The 27,584-nt window shown below is 44.9% G+C and overlaps 1 protein-coding gene across 3 annotated transcripts in view; it reads right to left on the minus strand.

Moving 5' to 3' along the window:
- LOC130202465 (disheveled-associated activator of morphogenesis 1-like) overlaps positions 1–27,584 on the minus strand; it is a 46,443-nt gene that overhangs the window by 18,722 nt on the left and 137 nt on the right. For 2 of the 3 annotated variants that reach the window (XM_056428025.1, XM_056428023.1), the window contains exon 2: positions 2,197–2,483. In XM_056428025.1, the coding sequence (XP_056284000.1) occupies positions 2,197–2,379 (183 nt within the window). In that variant the 5' untranslated portion in view covers positions 2,380–2,483. Of the gene's footprint in view, positions 1–2,196; positions 2,484–13,315; positions 13,606–27,584 lie in introns of those variants that run through there. The other variant, XM_056428024.1, reaches the window with a different exon arrangement.

A 27,584-nucleotide genomic window follows, 5' to 3' on the forward strand; every position in this document is an offset into this window, starting at 1 on the left:
CCAGCAGGACAACGACCCGAAACATCGCTCCAAATCCACTAAGCCATTTATGCAGAGGAACAACTACAATGTTCTGGAATGGCCATCCCAGTCGCCAGACTTGAATATAATTGAAAATCTATGGGGTGACTTGAAGCGGGCTGTCCACGCTAGGCACCCATCAAACCTTACTGAACTGGAGATGTATTGTCAGGAAGAATGGTCCAAAATACCTTCATCCAGAATTCAGACACTCATCAGAGGCTATAAGCAGCGTCTAGAGGCTGTTATTTTTGCAAAAGGAGGCTCTACTAAATATTAATGTGATTTTTCTGTTGGGGTGCCCAAATGTATGCACCTGTCTAATTCTCTTATGATGCATATGGCATATTTTCTGTTTATCAAATACACCTTATTTCACTGCTAAAATATCACTGTGTCCATGAAGTATTATATATATGACAAAGAAGTTCCTGATCCAAATGCCCAACAATTTATAGATGAAAGTAATGGAGATTATCAGGGGTGCCCAAACTTTTACATACGACTGTATCTCTCAACGATCGCTTGGATATCACTCATCGTCAAATCAGATGTCTTGCAGCCCTGTGAGACATGTGAGTAATGGGGAAAGATCAGGCGTGGTCTTCCTGCTCGACATGTGGTAACAAACATCTGGAGACAACATGCGTCACAACGCCTCGCAGCTATTTCACAGAGGCACACAAAGGGTGCTGCAGGCAAGACGAAATGCCAGAGAGCATTTTAACCCTAAACGCACACGTCTCAATGCAATGCAAACATATCAGCAAGTTTTGAGCACTAGGCATACGTTTAAGTTAGGAGTTGGATGTCAGCTGTTGCTGCATTTCATATCAAAGCGTGAGGGGAAACAATTAATGATGGATCGGTCCAGAAAGTTATCTGTTTCTATTAAATGAGTGTTGCTTTTAGTTTAGTTTGTGTCGCAATGGGTTTGTTGTTGATGTTCCGTTGGAGAGTGTAGGATGGAAAAAGAAGCTCGACCTCGACTCGAAGGTTTTCGGAAAGCTTTTATCGATGAATCTGGAGTTCAAAGGTCGGGTTTAACTGATCGTAATAGAGCAGATGGCCCCCAACTTATTCCACAACGCAAGTCTCTTTTTTCCCCCCCAGCAAACTCGTTCAGATTATCCACGCACATGGATGCTCGTACTGGGCAAAGAGAAACACACGTGGTGGCTTTCTTTTGGTAAACAGAGCAACTGAAAGCCTGCTTGTCGTCACACTCAACGTACTCAATTATGTCTTCATAAAGGGTGGCAGACAAAAAGAAGCAATTAGCAGATAGAGGAGGTCGAGACATTAAGAGCTACTGAATGAGGTCTATTGATGTGCAAAAAATGTCACGCTTAGATTACTGTGGCAACTAGTGTGGAGAAGAAAAATGGGGCAGGAGAGAGAGGAGAGCACAACAAATTAGAAATGACAATGAGACAGAGGAAGAATAGCAGCGCAACCCCGTTATTCACCAGCTAGTGTAAACTGGGAGGAAGCGACCGTTTAGTTGGGAATGTCTTCAAATGTACCGGACAGTGTAAACAATGAGGTATGTTTATATGAAACATCTTCTGATATTAATAGAATATGAAAGCGTCTGTTACGCTACATATTAAACATGCACTGGGTAAATCCAAATAATTGAATTCCTCTTGCTTTCTTGCTGGTCTCCAGCTACATCGAAATCTAAACCTTTTAAAATGACTCGCAAATAAAAACATTTTGAAGAAGGCAAACGTAATTTCCTGAAGCAGCTGGGCACTGTAGCTTTTGGCAAATGTACCCAAACAGGAGCAAATAGTGGATTTTTGGGGGACTATTTTGAGCAGCGGATTTATAAACAGTTGGTGCTGTCGTCGGTATTCACAGCAGCACAATGGTTCGTGTGGGATTGACTCAAAATAAAGTATAGTGGTCATGCTCATGGTGATAAAAAAACAAAAGTCACCCTGTGCAGTGGTGTGGCTCATTTATGCGTTTTGGAATATGCTATATCAGACTTGAGCTCCACAGGCAAAAGAGATTTGCTGACAGTAAGAAACATAGAATAACACCAGACTTCTTGAAATAAAAACGTAAAAGGAATAGACTGAAACATTCATTCAATGTTTCTTTTGAAGTCTTCTAACGAATCTGGTCAGAATTTCCTCGAGAAGAAACAGCGGAATGAAGTCTTACCACCAACTCGGAGAACATGCCGTCCAGCTCATCGTATCCGGGCATCGGCAGTGCCGGCTCCATGGTCTGCAGGGCGAAGTCCTCCCTGAGCCTGTAGGTGATCTCCGGGTGATCGTTGCTGTTAAAACAGCAGAAGATAAAAGACAGACCGCCGCCGTCGCCGCCACGTTTCCGCGGAGCCATTGCCGTCCGATGGACCGGCTGGTCAGGCAGGGAGGGTGTGGAGGCTCCTTCAGGGCCTCTTTACAGCCTCCTCCACCTCAGAGTTTGGCCTCCGTCAGAGAGTACTGTGGACAGGGAGAAAGGACACGTTTTAAAACCGGCTTTCACAAAAGTCAGAACAGAAGTCGAGTTGTCAGAGACAGAGGAACATAGAAGATAATACGGCCCATAAGTACCAACACATGGCCATTTCATTGGTACGAAACATAAAGATTAATACTTTATCCTATCTTGAATTAAATTCGAAGCCACTCAAACTGTCTTGGACGCGTTGATACGACTAGCAGCTGACGACACAAAATCTACGAAGGCCTCGAATTTTCCGCAGTTACAACCTAACCCCTGTGGCCCTGGTAGTGGTTACAGATGAGGGGTCACAAGTTGTATAAGAAAAGTACAATGTCTCGTATCAGTGAAGGCCAGCACTGAAAGATTTCATTATATGGTTTACACAAAAGAGCCCCGGGAGAGTGTGACGTTTGAAATGGAGACTATAATTTGCCTGGATTAGTTTATTCAGGCCTTTTCATCTCCCCTTCCTTCCTATTCAGCATCGGCTTTCCTCTGAAGACCTAACGAGGAATGATTAGAGGGGTGTGTTTACAATGACCACGGTCAGAGGTGTGTGAAGCCTTTTGTGGTTTTGAAGACCGGCTTGGTCATCGTGGGCGCAGAGTGAAAACAGGTCCTCTTCTAAACCCTGTGATGATACGGTGTGTGAGCCGGCCTGCGTGTTGTTTAAAGAAGTTAAAGAAGGTTAAAATGAGATTTACAACACGACGGGTCCACGTCAAACTTAAACATACACTGCCTCAATCATCCTGATAACCATCAATGCCAGACTTTCCCTTCCTGGCTCTCCTGACTTCATAGACATGATTACATGCACGGTCTCCAGCAGCTGCCTTTTCACCAGTAATGCAAGACACGTGTGCAATCATGTTGGACTATTGTCCCATCTGCCCTACCTCATCGCAGATACACATATAGAGAGATCAGCTGTCATAAATGAACAGCATTGATGAGGGTTGAGCTCAACACAAACCATGTTGGGGGTATTTTTGGGGCTGGTTTCGGCATGCTAGGCAATGTCGGCCGTTCCACCGCCTTAAGAACTGAATGGATTGACAGATCGTTCATGACCTCTTGCTCACCTGAGGATAATTTCTACTAAGTTAAGTGATCCATTAAATTTCCATTTGGTGCTAGCATCAGATTGGAGTATTAATTTGTCTAGTACTTTGGTTCATAGCCAATGAAAACCCTCTGTGCCTCTAGTGCTAATTATAGCAAATGTTAGAATGCTAAACATCTGCATGGTGGCAGAGCCTCGCGGAGCCACCGGCACGGCTGTTGGCTGGGAGTCTTGCTTAATGTTACAGCCCTCGTGTATTTTCTTAAGACGGCATTCTGACCTGGGATCAGTCGAACTGTACGTGGAGCAGTTGCTTCTCCGGTTACGGCTATTCAAACATTACAAGCGACAGTTTACTCTGTTGCTAAAAAAAAATAAAAAAATTCGGAGACAAGCCAGATGTGGAATCTCACTCCTGAAAACATGAACACGTTTGATTTGTAACAAGCTGCTAATTCAAACACATCGAGCGAGAGAGGAGGCAGCTGCGGCGAGCTCTCCGACCTGCTGGCTCAACTCCGAGCAGGAATAATGGAGTGAAGTGCACGAGGCCTCTCGGCAGCCGGGCAAATAAAGACGCGGCGTGTCCAGATTTCCACGAGGAAACCATCGTCAGCGTGTCACGAAAACAGCTCCACGGTCTCCCTCCCTGCTGGGCCGAGGCGGTGCGACGCCAAGTATCGTGACCACAGAGGCTGCGCTGACCTGCAGGAATTTCTGGATGTCTTTTCTTGGTGACCGGCAGCACCGCTGGATGTTACAGAGTGCACTAGACCTTTGTGTTTTCCTGGAAGTCAGAGGTTTCACCCAGACAGAACGCATCGTGGGTTCAGTCCAAATGTAACCAGGTCCTGTCCTGGACTTCACTGTAAATCGAAGATCGCGCATCACGCGCGCTCCCTGGGTTGGGCCGACGAGGACAGCTAAAGTCGTCTCTTCCAAAAAGGAAAAGTGAAGACATTTCCTGTGGCAACTTTGTGTAAATAGAGTCACTTAAAAGAATACATTCTGTGGTCTACCTAAATAAAGCCTGATGCCATCACTATTTCATTTTAGGCCCTTTTTTTGGTTCATCTGCTATCCAGAAGCTGCGCTTTTTAAATATGGAACAGCCGCTAAAGCCGTCTGAGACTTTCTTTTATACACCCACTGGGAAATCTTAAAATCTGTTGTATTATTTTCACATTTCACCCTGAAATGTGTTTTATACTTCGTCTTATATACGTCTCCTTTAATATGCTGATATAAAAAAAATACAACAAGCAAATCCCACAAAAGAATATGATCACTGATAAGCACAAAGATAAGATAACATTTGACGATGTAATGTTTTATTCCAGGGTAAACTGTGTTAATAATGATTTGTTGCAATGACCACCAAAGATACACAAGCCATTACTCCAACATACTTGTTTTACTTGGTGGCCAACAAACTAGTAAAAACTGGCAAACTGTCAAACAAAACAAACAATGGCCAACTTTCCATCACTAGCATATTCACTCCTTTGTGAATACTGGCAGAAATACCCATCAATAGCTTATAGTGTCCGACACAGACAAGGTGCCTGAAGACAAATGGCCACACATGAGATAAAGTACACAGCAGCTCACCTATACGAACACACTGTGTATTTATTTTGACACATCCTTGACTTTTCCAAATAGACTACCAGAGGCCTCAGCAGCAGCTGCTTGGCTTCACGCTCACCATCTCTTCTAGCATGAAGGGAAGAAGAGATCCAAAGCCCCCTTTGACCATATTAGTCCACAAAACTGCCCATCTTTTCCATTAGCTAAAGCGAGCTATAAACTTTGTATAAACTCCTGAGCCAGAGTGGGACAGCGCTGGTCTCCCTCCAGCTAAAGGATCGTGTGCCATGAGTCTGCCATGTGGGGAGGGTACAAAGTCAAACAGGCAGAGCACAAAAACATGTTTAAGATTTGGACCAGGCCTCGAGGAAGAGCACCGGGCTTTGAAACACATTTTAAATAGCGGCAAAACCGTCACGTGGTGCCATTGGGACTTTTTTCCATTGGCTTAAATTGGAAAGAAGAACATATATCAGTGTATATTGGCTTCTTTTGTAGGTAAATCACATTTCCAGTACGAACACTTGAATAGATTTTGTAAATGTATTATTAAGTCCTCAGTCAGAATAGAGCCAAACCAGAGATCCTTCTTCCGTTCATGAGCATGAGCCTGAGACGGGATGGACCGAGGACTGGGAGGCGGCGTTAGAGGAAAAGCTAATGCTGTTGCTCCGTGGATGTGGACGATTGTTGGAAGATCCAGCTATTTCCATCTGGATGCAACACTCGGAAAGTCTAGCTTATTTTGCCTTCATGCACCAATGAGCAACTTTTCTATGAATGGACGGGGCCCACCTCCAACGCTGTATCCAGTTCTCTTCATACATCCGTGGTTTGAACGTGCCATATTAACTTAAGACTTAGTGCTTGTACTGTAATTGTTAACCTGCGAGACCGGAGCGCTCCGACATTAGCCCGAGGAGGTTGTCTGTCAGGCGGTCAAGGTTCCCAACAAAGCAGAGGCCTGTTGGAACAAGAAGACATTCCATCTTGTAGCCAGGTGAGCTTCGTGACCCTGAACAACAGCCATACAACAACACCTTCCACCAAGAAACACGGATTACCTCAAATCCCAAAACAAGCATGTACAGCTCACGCAGTCAACCTGACCCGGAGGTGTCCGAGGAGTAGAAGTTAGCAGATTTAATGCTTATTTTCGGTAAGTATCCTTGTAGCAGGCGTGGTTGAAATGTGAATAAGTCTCCAAGTTGACGATAATGCCATGGAACAGCTGCCCTTTCCATATTATAGTCAAGAAGAATGATATTTATACTGACATGAATCAACTGGAGAAAACATCGTGACGTTGGTAGGCTGCTTCTTACAGTACGAGGCATTCTTGTTGCACTTCTTCATTCATACACATCCAATAACTGAACCCCGCCCACCCACAGCCACACAAACACTTCTCTCTTTGTCAGCAGGAGACGTCTATCCTCGGACAGCCTCGTTGTTTTCGTGACCATGTGGTTCGGCGGGTGACCTGGCGCCGGTCCAGACTGTAAAGAGAGTCTCAGTGTTTGCAAAGCGAGTGTGACCTCTCTGCTAAACCTGCACAAATGTCATGTCTGCTGGAGACGAGGCAGAAGCGGAGAGGAGCATCTTAAGCCAAACACAGAGAGACGCTCATGTTACGAAACATGTGCGCAAAGGGAACAGAGCAAGAATTTATAGGAGATCGGACACACTTTTCATCCAGCTGGCTTCATTACCTTCGCATTGAAAATGCCGGAAGGTTATGTTTTGATCGCCGTGTATTTATTTATTTATTTATTTGTATGCGTGTTATTCGCAAAACTCAAAAAGTATTGAACCGAATCGCATGCAATTTGGTGGGATGATTGTTTATTATCCGGGGACCAGTTGATTAGATTTTGGGATCGATCGGGTCAAAGGTCAAGGGTCATGAACAGGTCAAATCTTCTTGAATCACATGGAATTTGGTGGGATGATTGGTTATTATCCGGGGACCATTTGATTAGATTTTGGGATCAATCGGGTCAAAGGTCAAGGTCATGGAAAGGTCAAAATCTTTTTTTACCATAGCACGATACATTTTTGTCCAATTGGCATGCAACTAATGCCAAAATGTTCATAATTCAATGCCCAATCTTGTGATATGCGAAGGTATGCGCTCTACCGAGTGCCCGTTCTAGTTCTTCTTCTGTTCTCTTCTTGTTCCGTCTATTTTCTTTCCTTCAGCTTCCTCCACTGTTTAAACTTGTGAGAATGACTGCGTTTCATTTCTTCGGTCCTGCTTGGGTTCCTTTATGCAAAAGCCAATCTAATAGTGCAATAGAACATAAGGTACATAGCCATAATTACCCAAAAATGTACCGTTGTCTCAGTGACGTTTGCGTTATTGGCATGTTGAGGTACTGACTAGAGATGTGCAATCAAACTAATCATTAAAACAGAAAGTGTGTTTCTCAACCAAAACAAATCCAAGTAAAAAAATGGTCCAATAGTAATTAAGTAGTCTGTCATAAAACAGCTGCTGTTCTAAAAATGTGGCTTTGTGTCTATAATCTATAAATACTAACAGGTCCACTTAACGCTGGAGCAGGAACCCAACCTTGGAGAGACCACAGTGGACAGTAGTGTATTGAAAGCAGATGTGTGAAATACCTTCTGCTGCACCAGCTGGCATCTATCAGCAGTTGTTGGCACACTGAGATCTACTTAACATTTTTTGATATCTACAACTGTTATGACTCGATCATTAGCAGCACTAATGTTGGTTGGGACAAGACGCAGCAGGAAGAATCTCCTACATCTCTATTTGACTATGAATATTAGAGCATTAATAATCAATACCCGACGACGAGGTTGCTTCACCTCTATTTGTTTTGAGACGAGATAAAGTATTTCTCTCTTGGAGCTCTTTGAAAAGTCCTCGAGTGAGACTCCCTTCCTGCTCCGGGGACGTTGTTCTGTCCGACCCTGACCTCCGACCTTTCTGTGCAGCGCGCAAATTACTAAAAACATTTAAAATGGAATCAATTAAGGCTCACGTTACTGTTATCATCATCCTGACATTATGCCATCCTTTTAACCCAAGACAGCACAAACAAATTCATGCTTTGAAGCGAACATCAAAATATGAAATAAATCATGTCATGTGTTGTTTTGGGTTTAGCTGGAATGACGGGGAAATAAAAACATGTTATCCGACTGCTTTTGACTATATTTACTATAACACAGTTGCAGCTGTGTTATAGCGGGACCAGAAAGGCATTTGGTGCTCAGAAGTTTAATCTTATTTTCTGATTCAGGATTTAGGATGGATCAGACATGCAATTTGATTATCATCTCACTGCGGGATTTTCAATGCGAGGCAGCTCGACATTGTAGGTGGTGCCGTTTCCTACTATGCGACTACACTGCATTACAGTATGTCCCACACGGACAAAATAATAGTGTACTTATATTGAAAAGGAACTACAGGAGACACGGTTCTTGGTTTGGGGATTTGCAGCGAGCTTTACTTTAGGAAACCCCCCATGACCCTTGTGCACTGCATTTGGTCATGTATTTGGGATCAATTTGGACAGCTGCAAACAAAAGGCTCAGGAGTCACACAGGGGGAGCTGGTGGGAGCCCTTTCAGCCGAAAATCAATCAGCAACCCAGTATTTGGACACGGAGCGTTTGCTTAACCTGTGAAACTCAAAACTGTGTTGACTCAAGTCAACCACAAAATGGTCAATAGTAACAACAGTCAACCGTAATGAAACAGTCGCCATTTCTAAATGCAGCTGCAGAACATGAAAAGAGAAAAACTCAAATCCCTTTGCCTCAAAGCCAACACTGATAACTGCCAACTGAAAGTAAACCTACCTCTGTTGTTCCTACAAAACGGCAGATTATTTGGCGATTATTTTCATGTTTCCCATTGTCTTATTTTCTATGATTTAGCTGCGGTACAAAACGGCACAGTAGTGTCCAATTGTCTCGCACAGCTGGGTGGCATACATGACGCTAGTTCTGCCAATTACTCAATGGCGCCCCAAGTAGGAAAGTTGGACACACATCAGAAAACAACTGGGTCGAGACAGAAATGCTGACTGGCAGGTTGAGAGGAGATTAAAATCGACCAGTCAGACATCAGAGAGCCGTCAGGACTGTGGAAGCAGCCCCAGGAGCACAGCTGTCCATGCCCGGGTGCTCGTGTGCACTTGCGTTACAGGGTGTGTGTGTCTAGATGTGACAAAGGAAGGCATTGCCTCTGGAGCATTAATGTCACATGGCTGAGGGAGCAGTGCTGAAGTGGCTCTCAGATTACCGGATTAACATACAGAGAGAGAGAGCGCAGAGAAATGGATAACGGCACAGGGTCGGACCGCGGAGGCTTTGCTTCCCCCCGCCGACACACGTCACACTCGACGCCTCTCGTCGACGTGGTCGCCGGTGCAACATTGTCCCATCTTGGAGCGCTTTGAAGTGGCGCCAGTTGAATGGCGATACGGTTGCTGTAACCGTCAGGTGCTAGAATGCAAAGCCTTTATTTTCGTGTGGTAGACTTTCCAGTTTGTATTATGACATAACGCCTGCGTGCGCATGGATACACAGATTAAGTCAGTTTGTTTCTACTGAAGGTTTGCTAAACCAAGATTATTATTGCCTGTGGAAACAAACAATAACTAATAAGATCAAAAGCTAAACTTCTTCATTAAAAGTCAAATTAAAAAAGGGTCAAAGTTACTTTATAGTCTTTTTAAGTAGAACTATTCTAAGAGCCGATACATCATTTATCCATCTATATCTGTTTTGTATCATTCTAAATTGAATACCTTTGGGTTTTATACATGTTGGTGCGCAAAACCTCCAAACATAAGTCTATGTACTGTTCTGGGCCAGCTGTATATGACGCGTAATGGTTCCCAGTGAGGCTACACTATATCCTGTGCTCTGGTAGCGACACACAGACACTGCAGTATCTGCTGGAACAGAAAGCAGAGACCTCCATCAGCCATATCACATCAGGGTAATCTAATTATTCTCCACATCCTTCCTCATTAAAACCGACTTTCGGTCTTCACGCGTTTCATCCGGAGACTTTTCAGCACGTAGTCAGTTGGTGATGACCGGCCTCAGTTTCTCTCGCCGGGGTTGTTTTCAACAGTCGAGGTGAATTATCTGATTGGAAATAAGCACCAAACAGGAGCGGGAGATAAAGGGTGTGATCGGTGGAAGCCGACCAACTCTCTGTGTTCATGCTTCACGCTGAGGCCACAGCAGTGTCCGATGAACAGGCGGCTGTGAGAACCCTGTGACGATGAACTAATGTTTGTCAATGAAGTTGTTCTGTTGCCCGGGAGAGATTACATCGCTGCGAGTCAAATGAGTGTTGCCCTGTAGTTCATTACAAGTTAGTCCTTCAGGGGTGCCGCAAAGATGGTCCACTTACTGGTTGACCCACCAGGTGTTTGTTTTGACTCAAACACTTTGATGAGCGGTGCATTACAGGACCACGTTGTGCACAGGACTCGAGCCATGCGTCCGATTCATGGAGATACTGGATGCTTTGAACACATACAGTGTGCGTCTGTATCTCCCAAATACATTTGTCAGGATAATTCATGAGACTGAATGTTATCTAAAACTGTTCTCAGTTCCACGCCATAAAAAGTAATTCAGCAGTATTCCCCTTTAACTCCTACACGCATGAATCATAGCACAAAGCAAGAAAAAAAATGCACGTTTTGGATCAGGGGAGTGTGCGGCTGAAATGTAGGGAGGACAGAGATTAAAAAGCGGGTTAAAGGCTGCGGCTCTTTCTGCAGGCAACGTTGTCAAACTCGTTCTGCAGACAGACTCCTCAACCCCCCCACTCCTAACATGTTAGCATTCTTCCTCGGGTCAACCCTCCAAGTGGAGGTTAGACTCGGGGCAAAGAAGGAGAACTCTCTCAAAAAAAGGCGACAATATGCTTGCCAGGGTTTCGTCTTCGCCCTCTGGGTTCAGTTTGTCAGCTTTGATTCAAAACACGGAAAAAAATAATAGGTTGGTTTAAAAATAGCCCGAGCAGTCGGAATCAAGCTGCTACATTATGGTGAAAACTGATGTTGACATTCTAGAAAACGTGCCTGTTTCACAACAGCAGCTTCCATTTTACGATCTGTATTTTTTTTATAAAGGTTAAGGTTTGGGTGATAAATCACAAGGTGGTTTTTCTCAGCTATATTAATTTCCATTCATCACGTTGTAACAACGACAGCATGCTCTGGTTGTCAGTGTTACTTACACCTCAGTGGATACTTCTTTTCTTGCCAGGTGTTGCATGAAAAGATTGTAGAGCAGCTCGAGCAATTTGATGAATAGCGAACTATTTCATTGAAGATTTTTTGTGTGCATATATAGTCAGTCGTAACCTGAGATACATATACTAGCATTGAGAGTGAGTGAAAACCAGTTAGCAAGCAAGAAGAAGATGAATAGCTAAAAGTAGGACTGTGCAATATGGCCATTTTTATATCTCTATAACAATATAAAGCGAAGAAAAATAATGAATCCAGTTATACACTGACTATGTGTACATGAATCCAAACAAACACGGGGTATTCACAGAAGCAATATTCTCAAAAAAAATGGGAGTAAATTGCTAGTTATTATCAATTTAGACAATGTAATTGTCTATCAAGACATGATTTCATCATGACAAAGTCAATTATCAAAATTGAATTACAAACAATCAGAGATTTTATTTATTTATATATATATATATACATGTATACACATTAGATATGTGTGTGTATGTATATATATATATTTATGTGTGTGTGTGTGTATATATATATATATATATACAAAACAGAAAAGTATGAACCTAAGGTGAGTTCAGATATAAAATGTGGACTTTGAACAACTGAAAACATAAAGAGCAGCAGCAGCCGTCACTGTGGTCTTCCTCCGTCTGTTGTGAGATGGAACAGTAAACATCAGCAGCACACCGTCAACATTAGAGCCACAGACCTAGTTCCGTGGAGTAAAACAGATAACCTTTCAGATCGTCAATAATGGGGCGTGGAGAGGTTATAATCTCGGATACTCTGAGCTGCAGCTCAGCTTGTCCTTTTAAAAATCCCTACCTCTTTCTCAGTTGCTATGGTAACCTGCGCGGAGAGTGACAAGCTGGGTGGCGGAGCCCCTTCCACCGCACATTATCCTCCTTTTTAATCTGCTCTGGCTGTTTATAGGGGAGAAAATAGGATTGTCTCTCTAAATCAGCGGACAAAAAAACAAATAACAAAACCATTAAGGATTACAGGGTAAAACCTAGCTCGCCTTCATTCGGCAGCGCCATGAAATCCTGCAGCGCTACAAAGACTCGGCAGTCAGTCGGCCTGTCATACATCAGACCGGATAGTATTTACATGCGATGCAGAGTATTCATAGCCTCTCGAGAGAAGCTGAGGAAGAGAGAGTGGAACCTGAGGAGGATGGGCAGCGACAGGAAATGAGTGAGGGGATTGAGCAGCAGACCTCCCCCCCCCGCCCCCCTGCTCAAGGTGACTTTCCTTTACATTGACCCGATTATCTGCACTCCGCCCCACCTTCATGGAAGAAAAAAAAGTATGCCATCCTCTCTCTTTCACACACACACACTCATTTGACACTGATCATGGGCTGCATCCGGCAAACCACAGAGAGGAGCCGGTGGGAGGTAGCAGGCTGCGTAGCCTCTGTGCACGAACACATATTTCTACCACCTCCTCACCCTATCTCCAGACCAGCCTTGTCATTACGGGGCATTCCCCGCATAGACAGGACAACTCTCACCAAGAAAATCAGCCCCGAGGCTGATCGGAGCGCCCTGTCATCCTCCCCCCTCCCTCCCCCCCTCCAGTTACTAGGGCAACGCCGTTTTTCCGCACCGACACCTCCTAATAAGACAGCCATGACAATATCACCTACGTCTTGGTGAGAGGAATCCAGTCTGTGTCCTGGGGAGTGATAAAGCAAAGCAGCAGCCCCTTACTCCCCTCATCTCCACACACACACACACACAAAGAGACACTGATAGCCTCAGACTATCTCCCGGTCACATGCAGTCCACACACACACACATTCCAATCAGCAGCCGGCTTCGACTCCTGCACTCCCTTTCTCCTTATCCCTGCACTCATTTGATTACGGGCGAGAATAGGCAGATGCGTTGAGCTCGTCTTACCCGGTCCGGGAGTGAGCTCGCCTCTGTTGCATTCCCTTTTTGATCCTCAACTCACTGCGGTATCCAACGCGCCGCGCTGTCGACAGCAAAGCGCAACACGCGGCTGGGCATTTCCCAAGTCATCCACGCGGGTTCAAAGCTGTCGCTAACAAGCACCTTGAATCCCAGAGGCCGTTAAAAATCAGCCGAGAGGAAAATCCCAGTGAGGCGGAGGCAGTTTTTTTTCCACTGGGGGCTAACGAGGGATGAACGCGCCGTACGGCTTGAGCTGTTGTTTGGGGATCAGCTGGCCGGCGAGAACTTCTCCTCGGATCCACACCCTCCCTCTCCCTCTCTCTGCGAAATGCAGTGGGGGGCAGAGGGGACAGGCACAGATGTTGCTTGCACAAGGCCACACCCCTTTTCAACACTCCCAGTCCTAATAGGATGCAGCTGAGCCGTGGCCGCCGCCCAGCCCCCCCCCCAAATAGACTGGCTGTGGACTTGTTTAGGGTTTGTTTGGAGAGCGTTTGTTTGGAGAGCTGCAGGAGGGAAACAAAGCTAAGGTGTAACACGTGTGTGGCTTAAACGTGGGTGTTGAAGGAAGAGGGAGATGGCTAATGAAGAAATGCTAAAAACAAGAACAAGCAACTGAAAACGTTGCACGTATTCCATCCATACAGGAGAAAATGGACGAAGATTGTAATCCAAACAATCCCAGACACTCTCACAAGATTCACAGCACAAGCTTCACTCCTGCATATCAACTACATTCTCAACATAAAGCATCCAGAAACATCCCGACGTTGCAGTATAGTGTTTTTTTTTTTAACAGTACCAAAGTGATGGAAATGCGTCAGGAATTTTCTACAGAGGATGCTCACCAAAAAGTCGCGGTTTGCTTGGAACAAATGTACATGGCGTTAATAACGTTGATGTCTCGAAGTTAAACTTTCATCCGTGTCATATCAATAATTTGAGCTTACGAATGTTAACGTTTTGATTCAGGTTCTTCAGGATTTGGATCGGTGTTGATATTTGGTGAAATTTAAAAGGCTAGAGCTGTGTCAGACACCTATTTAATAAACATGTCGGTAGATGATGACATTGGAGCTGTTAAATACGCAATGATAAAAGACTCAGGGTCAGGGCATCCCTTCTGTTATGAAGAGCTCCATGATGTTACAGTATTATTGAGACTATGGGAGCGGTGTTGATTACACTCTTGAGGTCATTCTTGAGCTGAGAACAGCCAAACTAACAACTACTCTGTCCTTGTTAATGCAGGAGACACAGAAGTTGTGTACCTGAGTCAGGCACCTCAGGTGTCTAAGTAGGTGTTGACGGAGTAAATCTCACCTATACGTCATTTACTTCCTGTTCTCGACAAGTGAGTCAGTCGTTACTGAAGGTTGACGAGGCGTCGCAGTGCTTTTGTTGTATATTTCTGTGAGGCAACACCGCTTTGTCAAATAAGCATCATCGGGTAAATGTGGCAGAGACACACAGAGTATCACACACGTTGTAACGGAGACCACGGAGTCACACTACTCACCAGCTAAGTCTGGACTCTGCCAAAAGGAAGTCACAAAACAAGCCTGAAAGCAAATTCTGACTTTTTCCCTGAACAGCTGTGAATGAGCCCCAGTATTAGAAATGCTGCCTTGCTTTATCCTTTTATAAAACAGTGCAAACCAACCACTTTCCGTTAAGGATTACAGATCAATAAGGTCATTTTACATGGTTTTTGGGGGTTTTGAAAACTTCAAAGTTTTCAAACAGCTGCCAACGTGTAGAGTTGCCCGCAGCTTCAAGAGTTCTGGACCTATTCCCAGTCACAGGTCATGCTAGTTGATACAAAGCAACATCCGAAAGCGTCGCTTTGATTTTAAACGGCCATAACCGAGACTGCACTGTGGTTGGACCCGAGGAACCCGGGCCCGTGAGAAACAGTTTATCTCTGCGGGTCCGGTGTAGCAGGCGTAAGTGGCGAGCCGAGCCGGTGCAGTCATGAGTGGATAACAGTGGAAGCCGTACGGTTCTGGGTAGCTGCCTCCATGAAGAATGTCATGCAGCTGGAACAACAGACCGGTCCTGTTCTCATGGAGGGCTTCTGTTCTGGTGGGACGTTTCATCCCCGTCCATAGAAGCCAGGACTGATGTTTTGGTGACCTCAAGGGTACCGGGTACATGAGGAAATGTACGGGACTCTGCGGGCGATGACATTTTCACAGATGGGGGCGTCGTCGTGCCTCTCTGTGTTGTGTTGGAGGATTTAAAGTAAGACGTCTGTGCCTCTGTGGTTGAACCATTGGGAGTTTTATCTGCGCCAAGTCGTCAGTAACTAACAATTATCAAAGTCTCTCCTCCAAGTACAGAAGGGTGAGGTTACTCGTGGTGTCTTATATGTATTATCCAACCTCCCTGTTCAAACTTGTAAGATATATATTAATTTAACACAATTACTACTACTACATTTACAGCAGAATTAATCACGCTTTGATGACATAATACATGACAACCTCTTTTTTCCAGGCTTTTGCGTCTTCACTTTTGAAGCAAGAAGAAGCTTCAAAACATCCTCTTCTCCATCGACTCAAACAGAGATGTGTTTGTGTGAACCTTCTCTCTCTTTACCGCATTTTTCTGTTAATAATTAAGCTTGTACGGGCAGATAAAACTCAACTTTACCCTATTCTTTCTGATTTTCAACCGTTTCCTGTTGCTGCATTTTGGATTTTGTGTCAGGCCGGCCATGTAAACAAAAGAAAACATATATTACATACCCATATTACATTACATTACATGTCATTTAGCAGACGCTTTTATCCAAAGCGACTTACAATAAGTGCATTTCAACCTAGAGTACAAACTAAGAACAACAAGAATACAGGAAGTAACATTTCCTCAACATAGTCGAACTACAAAAGTACCATAAGTAAGTGCTATCTAAGTGCCACTGAAGTGCTAATCTGTGTTTTAATCCAGATATAGTCGGAAAAGGTGTGTTTTCAGTCTCCGACGGAAGATGTAGAGACTTTCTGCTGTCCTGATGTCAGTGGGGCTCCACCACTGAGGAGCCAGGACAGCAAACAGTCTGGATTTCAGTGATTAGCTCGAGGCAGGAGGCACAAGTCGTGATTGTTTGTTGCAGAGCGGGCGCACGCGGGGTGGGTGTAGTGTGACCATATCCCGGATGTAGGCGGGGCCCGATCCGTCTAGAGCACGCACGCCAGGACCAGTGTTTTGAAGCGGATGCGAGCAGCCACGGTAACCAGTGGAGAGAGCGGAGGAGTGGGTGGTGTGGTGAATGGGAGGCTGAAGACCAGTCGAGCTGCTGCATTCTGGATGAGCTGCAGGGGTCGGATGGCCTTAGCAGGTAGACCAGCCAGGAGGGAGTTGCAGTAGTCGAGGCGAAATGACCAGAGCCTGGATCAGAACCTGCGCCCGCCTCTGAGTAAGAAGAGAGGGATTCTCCTGATGTTGTGCAGCATGTACCTACAGGAGCGTCGTCGTGAGCGATGTTGGCCGTCAGGAGAGTTGACTGTCGAGTGTCACCCGAGGTTCCTGGCAGTCCGGGTAGGGCCAACACAGAGCTGTTGAAGGTGATAGTCAGGTCATGGGTGGGGGAGCCTTTCCCTGGAAGGAATAGTAGCTCGGTCTTGTCAGGGTTGATTTTCAGATGGTGAGCAGACATCCACTGAGAGATGTCAGTCAGACAGGCAGAGATTCGCGCCGCCACCCGTGTTTCGGACGGTGGAAACGAGAAGATCAGTTGGGTGTCATCAGCATAGCTATGGTAGGAGAAGCCATGCGAACGAATGACAGAGCCGAGAGAATTTGTGTACAGAGAGAAGAGGAGGGGACCCAGGACATAATAGGAGGGGACAAGGCATAATAAATAAACGGAATCAAAATCACTAGCCGTCAACACCAATGACAAATGCAACGACTCAAACCCAAATATTACTTCATTGACAATATTGCATAAGAATTGACCAAAATGTAATTAAGAGTTGAAAGCTGCTGAAGCCTTGAAATCAGTTTGCAACGCACCAAAACATGAAAAGAAGAGAAATTAAGTTTTGAATCTTAAAATAAGGTTTTTTTTAAACTCTCTCTCTGACTGCAGCCAAGGAATGTGTGAAGGGGTAACGCTATATTATGGCTCGTATCATGTGGTGGAGGGGAACAGGGCTCCACCGTACATGTGTTTCATTTAGGGTGGGGTTATATCCATAAATTCCACCCGTGCGGCCCTTCCCTTGCAGGAGACCCTAACGATCACAAATTAAATGCCAGGATTGAAACAGGTCCGAGTGGTCTCTACCCACCCTCCTCCGGAAAGCTTGTAATTAGCCCCTGGAATAGAAAGGTCCATCCCAGAAGGCCACTTTCTGCAAACATGAGGCGGAAGACCAAATATGCAGACAGCACTTTACGATTTCGACAACGAGATGAAAAGCAGACTTTAAAAAAAAAAGATTGACGTTAACCTCATGGTAGGGACGGGCTTTTCAATACTTCATGGCTGGAGTATTCACGTCACCGTTTTTTCTTATCTCACATAATCAGAACTATTTCCTGTAATCAGTGACTTAAATTAACTTTTTGACTCACTACCAAGAGGACTGGTCGATGAAATAAATTGGCCGTGCATATTTTTCACAGGAGCAAATAATAAAATGGCATTGTTGTGCCACATTTACATTTGTTTCAGTACATTGCATCGAGTTAGTAAGGTAGTATGTTGAATACAAACGTAAGAGAAGACGCCACTTTTACGAGCAAGTCTGTTTTGGTGCACAATTTAATCGGCAAACGGGAAATCTGCATGCACAGACCCTGCCTGTAGGACAATAAAAGCATTTACATCATAAAAATCATGAGCTTGCTCTGTTTTCTAGTAGAAAAACAAAAACTTAAGCTCGATCCTCCCTCAAACAGCCAATAATCTCACATTTAGAGTGCATATTATATATATATATATATATATACATATACATATGTACACACACACACATATATATATATGTATATATACATATATATATATATACCTTAAACAAATGTGAGAACACATGTTCTCAGCCGTGGTGGAAGGCACTGCTGCAAACGCGCTGTGGAGTGAGTGTCTGCAGCTGCAGTGAACGTGCTTGTAACGGATTGACAGAATGTGAGGGTTAAAAGGCTGCGGCTCAACGTGTTGATCCCTCCAGATGTAGGCCAAGCTCACCGCGCCGACACATCAGCGGTTAACGATTTTAGCGGTGAGATAAGAGCGAGGCGGCGGCATAATGCACCGGAAACATATAACAAACAAACAAATCAAACAGAGTTACGTTAATCCGACATAAGCAGATCGGTATCCAGTCTGCTCGGCGGCGGGGGAAGACACGGCCGTGAGCTCGTGCCACGCACGGATGCTCTGAGAGTTAGCTCACCGGTCTCAATCCACGTGAAAGGGTCTGAGGCCTTGACCGTGACCGCCCTCCACCCGGGTGTAAAGTATGAAACCAAGCTACAATACGTGCCGGCCATCTTGCATGAGTGTATGTCTGGACTAAAAAGCTGCTTATCTCAGAGTGTGTCATAATCTCAGCGCAGAGAGAGAGGGGGAAAAACAAGCCGAGACCAGACGAGCCAGAGCTCAATATTAAAGGGAAATCTGCTGGGAACCTTAAACCAAGAGCTTGGCAGTGCAATGACAAGTCAAACCAAAACACAAAAAGCAGAAAAAAAGGATGTTTGGGGACGTTAACAAGGACACCTGCTGTTTAACAGGATGGATCTGACAGCCTGTACCCTGTGGCCTCGCAGAGCCGACTACAAAAACAACCCTGCGCTCGGGGTAACGGCACGCCGCCGATGTGGCTCTCGTGCTCCTAAAAGCAGACGGATGGATAGAAAAGTAAAACAACCACCCAGATGACGCTTTACGGTAAGCTCCAACTGACGGAGGAACCAGTTGTTCTCATGGATCGCCTCCAAGTCATGACACTGGGAAAAGTAGAACAAGTTACATAACAAGAAGAAAGAAGTATGGACGTGGACAATGGTTGCCACTAAAAGCTGTAACACAATCACTCCAGAAGAACATTTAGCTGTTGACGCAGCTGGTTTTGTCCGACTGCACGGCTGTTTGGACCGCTTTTTGGACAGCAATGTTATCACACAGATATGTTATACTGTGGGAACCTCGTCGCATAGAACTCTGCCCAAAGAAGCCAGGACACTTTCTGGTCCTGGAGGGGGGAGAGGCGGCTGCCGTGGCTCTCCTTCGGATGAAAAAGAAAATGTTTCCTCCCTGTCGATGTGCCACATCAGTAAAGAATGAGGACGGCGGTGGCTGGGATGCATTACTTTCATGAAAGTTGTTCCTTAAGAAGTCACAAATGTGCCTCGCGACAAAAAAAAAGGGCAGTTTCTTAAACAATACCAACATTCTACAAATTCATTGAGAATGTGCATGACGGACTTTACTGGCAGTAGAGACGCCGTCCCAGTTAACGGGAAACATTAGCGTGGTGAGAATACCAGCAACATGTCAGCTTAGGAGGCCCAGAGACAACACAGACATAGATATACACTAATATACCAAAGGCTGCACATATTTCTATATTTCACTCTGCAAAGTCAGTTAACTCCATCCGTGACTTTTGCCACATCGTAGTCCTCTGCTCGGTGCCGTTGTGAACTCTTGACTTCATAATGTTGCACAAATTCATGACCAACTGAAGATTAAAAAAAGACACAACCTAAATATTTTTTTTTACTGCCGTTGCTCTTCTCTTGATAACTTGTCAGAACTTGAGTCTGAGTGCTTTCTGGAGGGCGGGGCGGCATTTCGAGAGCAGGAGAACGCCCGCCATGCTGCGGCACAATCTGCCGCTGAATCTCATATCTGTCTGCTGCTTCGAGGCTGTTTCAAGGCTGTTTCGAGGCGTGTTAGACATGCTTTGCTTTGCTTCGGAGAGAGAAACATCATCTTGGCATCTCGCATGCTCCAATCAAAGAAAGGAATCAAATAGGATGCACTGCATAGTCCATTTTATGTTTCTAAACTTATTACTAAGCATAAATATATGCCCCTTGAGGCTTGAATTTTTAACACTGATTTGTGAAGTCGTCAGCTTTATTATTGGTCGAGATAAAGCTCAAAATCTGATTTAAAAGAGGCTCATCTTTTCGGTACAACATTGTGACTTCTTGTAATATAGGTTGAAATGCTGTTATACAGGCCGATTACAAAACTGGATTGGTGAGCGTGATAACTTTCTCTAAAATGTGTTGAACACCTGTCAGCTTACCGTGAGTGAGCGCTTATTACAATGACTACAAATAGCAGCCTGACCTGATTTGTGCATAAAATATATTGGCATCCAACCAGCTCGAAACCACTCTCGCACAAAACAACAGCAACAAAAAGCACCAAGCTGGAGAGCTCAGAGACCCACCACCGGTGTAAACTCATAACAAATAAAAACGTCTCATTACCGGCATCTCTGCTTCGGGAATTAACATTGATAATGTGCCCGAGACAAAAGGGGATGGAGGTGAGCGAGGATTGAAATATGAATCCCACTCGGCCCATAAAACCCCCTCCCATCCTCCCAAACCAACATCTCGGTTATAGGACTCCCCCACACACACTCAGAAGACACACATGCTCCCTTTGTTTGAACCGCAGCACGGCTACACTCTTTCCACATCTTGCGGCCGAGCCACACGAGAGATTCATTTTCATGCTCATTGTCATGATAATCTGAGGTTTGCCTCGACTCTCTCAGTCTGGCAAGAGAACAGTCACGTTTCCAACTTTGGTAACTACAAGTGAACGCCACTCTCGAGCGGGAAATGCAAAGCAAGGCCATTAATTACAAAACTGCACAAGCTGAAAAACATTACGCGATTAAAAGCCATCAGTCAGGAACAAAACCAAGCAAGTAAGTAAGTATAGCCTCTGTCATGTGACATGCCGTCACAGCCTGAGGCAATTATGTCAGTCCAAATAACCGGCACTAAAGCTGGAATTAAACCGAAATGTTTATTAGAGTGAATAGTGATTTTATAACCGTGTGGGGATGGGAGAGTACAGCTCAGCATGCACAAAACCATTAAATGTGCTGTCTTCTATTAAAGTATATTTGAAACAGATCTCACGTGTTCTGTACTTCGGTCTTAAATAGAATAAACCTGGTGTAAATAAAGAAAGCTGCTATCAGGGCGAGAACGTGGTTGTATGTTGTCATTTTACAGTCGACATCCATGATTTTCCGAAATGTCATCACTTCATCCGCTGAGATATTTGTGTGAAATTGTCACAATTAGCCGGTTTTGTGAGGTCACAGTGATTGTTGGCCACCAAATTTCAAACTTGGAAGAAAATCGCTCGAGGCGTCCCTGAGATATCGTATTTTCAAAAATGGACCGGACTGCACAGACGGGAGGGAGGAACGTCACATTTAACGACTAGGAAATATGATATTATCCCTCAAAATGCTCTATTTGATGGAGTTGATCGACGAGGTGCTGCTGCATTTTAATATAGATTATTATTATTTCTTTAATAACTCCGATTAGTCTTTACACGGTCTATAAAAAGTATCTCTGCAGACTTTAGAAGTAGCACAGCTTGTCCTGTGCCGTCGAGGGCACGACTGCAACAAGTTCGGATTGTCCCAAAATATACTTTCAAAAGGTCACCCAGTTCTAGTTTTGGAACCCAAAGTGTGCAGCCCGAGGCTCTTCTTTCTGCAGGGAGCCTGCTCGCTGAAGAGGAGTCTGTGCTGCAACAACAGGGATTGGGCCGGACTCTGAAAACACATCGAACAATCACACGACTGTTCAGTGGATGGAGGCTGAGGCAACCTCCAACAAGCTCTTTAGATTCTACAAATGCACCATAACGTATTGATTAACATCTGCAGCCAGTTATTGTTATCGACCGAGTTAACATCCTCTAAAAGTTGTAATGTATTTTTTTAAATCGAGATTTTTTTTTTTTTTTAAGCGATAATTACTTGCCATGAAGGATCAATTACTTACCAAAGGGTCTGAAAGCTGTCAACCTTCAGCCCATTAATTAAAAATCTACCACCACTGGGTGGCTGAGCTAGAAGAAGGGTGGAGTGCCCTTTGACCTCTGAACAATCCCAGAGGTCAGAAGTCAGCGGTCTGGAGAGGGGACAAGCAGAGTGCAGTTGTTGGGTAGCTATCTAAACTCATCTATAACCCTCAACGTGAATGCTGAAGGGTAGGAACAAAATACTGTGCTATAAAATATATAAGAGTTTTGTGTATCCTAGAAGAGTTTTAACATTCTTTAACAAATGTAAGGTTTTAACATAAAGAGCCATGTCTGGGGGTTTCCGTCTGAAAAGCTGCCACCTGCCGAGGCGGTAACCCACCCATGAAGCTCGTCTCACGACCTGACATGTTAGTGAATGACTTCCTAAACAATAGCTACAACAAATATTATGGTGTTCCTTGCTAACGGTTTATTTCTAAAAAGGTGTATATGTATCACGATAGAGAAGAGAGGAGGTGGTCCTATGAAAGGCTGCAGGAGACCCCGCTGACTCTCTTGTGATTAATCTCTCCATTAAATAACATCCGTCCGTCCCCCATCAAGCTCAAGCGTTGGTGATCAGATGAACCGCAGGTTTTTTAATACCCCCGTCAACTTTTTAATGAATGAAAACAGTAAGGATGAGCGGTGGTCCAGCTCGGCCACAAAGCAGCAATCCTCACAATGTGAGGTGGGGTCTCTTGGGTGTGTCCAAAAACGTCTGTCGGGGGCCAGCTGTCCCAACAGAGGGGACAAGTGCAAAGCCAGGCCAGACTGGGGGGGGGGGGGGGGCAGGGTGTGGCATGGCAGGGGTGCCATGGTGACGGAGCAGGCCTCGATAGAGCAGGGATGCTAAATGAAGCTATTGTCCGGCCTAAGTGAAGCACACCGCACAAAGAATGGCACATTCAGACATTATACAGGCCTATTGTTGTGGCGGCACGGCGCTCACAGGGTCCACTCCACATCAGACAGAGAGCTGCGTCGGACAGCAGGAAGCCGACCCGGAGGAGCGGCTCCCCCGACACGACGGTCCATCCCTTCACAAGGGAAACACCACGAGACAGAAAAGGGATCTTTGTAGCTAGTGTATGATACATTAGCTAATGAAATACGTGCCTATATTTGTTAATATGTGTGCAGGCTTTTGCATGTCTACCCGTATTTATATAAATATATATACACACACTTTATTTTATTTTTTGTCTGAGTACCTTTGTATACGTACAATGTGTACATCTTTTCGTTTGCATGTGCATATCTCCAAAACCAATACAAGATTTGATCACAAAACAAAGCTAATGAAATGGACAATTATGGATATTAAGCCAAATATAAGAATTTATAATAAAACACTCCTCTCTTGCATTTCATTACTGTGCCACAGGAACATAACAATAAATAAATCCTTTTTAATTTTTGGCTGCAACAATGGCAAATATTATCTGGTTTCCGCTTGTTAATTATAAGGATTTGGATTTCTTCATTTTGAAACCAAACAATTGATCGAAAGAACAATCAGCAGATTAATTGACAGATGGAGCCCCAATGAGGCATGGTGATGAAATCCACACACACACACACACACACACACACACACACACACACACACACACACACACACACACACACACACACACACACACACACACACACACACACACACACACACACACACACACACACACACACACACACACACACACACACACACACACACACACACACACACACACACACACACACACACACACACACACAGGACTGTTTTTCGCTCGACCACTAAAAGACCTGATAAATAAGGTACATCATCTTCATTTTACACTTATGGAGGAAATCGTCTAAAATTCAAACATTTGCCATAAATTCCTTGTGCACACCTAGAGTGACATTTAAAAGGTAGAGATACCAACGTATTAAATTGTAAAGGCAAACTCACCGGCATGAGACAAATCTATATGGCCTCACAGTAATCAGTACACTATCAGAATGTCCGAGCCCTGGTGTGGAGTGAGCGCAGGAAGGTGTGACGCATGCACCATGAGTCAAGAGCTAATCTGTGTCCAGAAAAAACTATGTACAATCTGCCAACCAATCTCTTACCAGCACTGCCAAGTACACACCATGATAAACATCAACAATTATAGACATGAACAGAGTGAATGCAGGTCAAATAGTTAAACAGGTCTCCACACAGCACGGGTTACAGTTACATCATCAGGACACCAACAACAACAAAGCTGACTTCTTAAATAAGGACTACATGTTCAGGATCCTGAGGTTCCAGGCCGGCCTCTGGGCATCGTCGACATACAGAAGCCACACTGTGGGGGTCTTAAGGCTCAGCACACCTTCATGACATCCGCCATTAAAAGCAAATATTAGTCTATACCTCCCCCCCCCCCCCCCCCCCGGAGCCGTCTTTTACTCTTTTACTCTGTAGTGCTTAATGGGAGCCAACCAGGTAGGCTGGTGCCGCTGGTTTATGCCACTCCTGTGAAACGTAACACTCGGTTCATTGACCCACTTCCCTGAGAGAGCGTCTGCGGTGTTTGTGCGAGCCGACCAACAGAAGAGCAGGTACAACACACACCGTGCGCAGACTGAGACACCTTGGGTGTTGGAGCTTTGTTGTCATGGGGATAACCACGATCCATCACCACCATGTGTTCTGATGTCAGTGGATGGTGGAAGAACAGCAAAAGTAGTCGAGCCCAGATGAGTCTGATTGTATTCACTGTCTTAAACATCATTACAGCTCAGCTGACAGTTCAGAATGGTCCCCGCTGAGGAGCGGCTCATCATCAGATACAACACACCGACGTGACCTTCGTTTATCCACCAGTGCCGACTGAAATCGAGTCACAATACAGCAGTCAGTTTCACCAAGGACATCATTTGTTTTGTTTTGTTATCAAACTCTGTTTCCGTCAGCAGCACAGCGAGTGTTGGTGCCCGTGACAACAAGGTGATGACCTGAAACATCAACAAACTACCGGTGACAACCACACAAAGCTGTCGCTGTCGCCGTGGCCGAAGGCCGTGGAGGAAGCCACGCCGTGATGGGTCACTTTGTGCGCTTGTGATTCCGAGATGACCGGTTTCGCCGCCAACATCAACTAACACGCTGAACACCGGGCACGCGCTTCTCTGAATGTAAACAATGCCTATTGTGTGGGCGGATCGGTCAGGCAAGAAGAGATAATAGGGACTTTAGCTTTGCATCAGATAAACACACAGGCTGCCCAGAGGGGGGCCGGCGTGGGAAGGTTCACCAAACCAGTAAGTACAGTCAATGGTAAGACCCTTGAGGCAAAGTTGTGATTAAAGATATTGGGCTATGACGAATTAACGTATACCGGTACATGTCAGGACAGGATTTGTTACGTTGAACAGCATCGCATTGGGGTTTTACTTGATTGCAAATATGCCAATACACCAATATCTGTGCAGTGTATATCATATTAACCAATAACTCTGCCTGTGCGGCTATAAATCTGTCGGGCTCCAATAGAGAAGATTAAAGCACATACCGCTCGGGGAAAGCATGCGGTTCCAACAAAAAGACGAATCGACTGCAGTCTATTCAGAAAAACAGGACGTGCGGCGATTCAAATGTCAGGGCCCTGTCGGTGCTGATCTGTAACCAGCCACCTCCCTGTCTGAGCATTAACACTATGGACAGAATAATAGCACGGTGAACATCACGTAAGGTTTCTTCCATGTTTACAGTGAAAACACGTCTGCGGATCACACCGCAGCAGTAAGCCCTCACACAAGGCAGCGTCCCATTACAAGCACGTACAGGCCCCTCAATGATTTAGAGCATTTTAATTCTCGGGAATGCAAGACTATTCTGATGAGCGTCTGAATATAAGCCGAGCGCTAGAAGGACTGTGCTCTGGTAATCTCCGTGTTTTCTGACTGACTGACCTGCAACTTTGTGGCTTTCACAAGTGAGTCATTCCACTTCTCAGTTAAGCGATAAAAGTGAATATTAACTCAGAGCAGGTGAAGTATCATATGTCTGCAGCCCCAGAGGCCTTTTATCGCGGGTAGTGTTTCTTTATGAGGGCCAAGCAACTGTATGTGAACTCAATTTATCGATCCCGGATGACAATGTTACCGGGACACGTCAAGAGACGATCAACTCGGAATTTCTAAATGACATGAACACGATTTACAGCTCAAATCAAAACCCAATCCACACAACAAATCGTTAAAATCATATGTTGTCGGCCCTTCTTGGATTTATGAGCATCCAGATTACACACACACTGAGACATCTGCTCTGGCACATTTATCACAACTTTATCTTATTGCAGTCATGTCGATATTGCCATATATTGTATAATAACAAATTGCATAAACAGAAATACCAACAATGCATAGTTTACCCCCTCGAAACCACTATTAACTTTTTAATTGTAAAATGGCAAACATCTTCTTTTAGGACCCCCTCATCAAAATGTTTTTTTCTTTTTCCTTATGTAAATAATCGAGCATCAGTAGATTATATAGAGTTAGACATTATAGAGTTAGATACTGGGTCAAACAATGAATTCAGTTACTATTAATAGCTTTCTTTATTGCATGTCATCCCATCATTACCTCATCAACCTCATTTCTGCTCATGTAGAAGACATCAACAACACTGTCCTGCACACCTTCACTTATTGTTGAGCTAAAAAAGTAAAGGAAATAATATATGATCTGACCCCCTTAGTTACATAAATATATGAGACATTAATGATCAAAGGGATCCAGACACACCGTTCACAACGGAGCGAGTGAATGTTACGACTTCTCAATTTCTACTCTTTGATGGGAGACCCCGGGGGACCCTCTGGAGGACCCTAAAGGTCCCCGGACCACAGTCCGGACAGTCGTTACTGGATAGCTTCAGTGGGCATGTAGCCTGAGTGGGAGCCGTTGGAGGAGCGGCTTCCCCCGCAGACACAACACAAACAGTTTGCAAACGAGATGCAAATGTGCCCCGACTCCTCTCTGTTGGCGAGACCGGGTACAGGTCCCAAGAAGCTCGGGGTGAGCCACAGAAGAGCTCCGTGCACTCGCCTCGGCCCCGGCGTTAGTGATGGCTGTTGTATTGACTGGCCGCACCGGTACACCGGGGTCACCACCACCGACGCGACCATACGGCCCGGTGTGGATATTTACCCGGCTATTGTTTCCGCCGTCGTGATGTGAAGTCGTGTCTTA

Source organism: Pseudoliparis swirei, chromosome 12 (assembly GCF_029220125.1).
Source record: "Pseudoliparis swirei isolate HS2019 ecotype Mariana Trench chromosome 12, NWPU_hadal_v1, whole genome shotgun sequence".
NCBI classification, from domain to species: domain Eukaryota; kingdom Metazoa; phylum Chordata; class Actinopteri; order Perciformes; family Liparidae; genus Pseudoliparis; species Pseudoliparis swirei.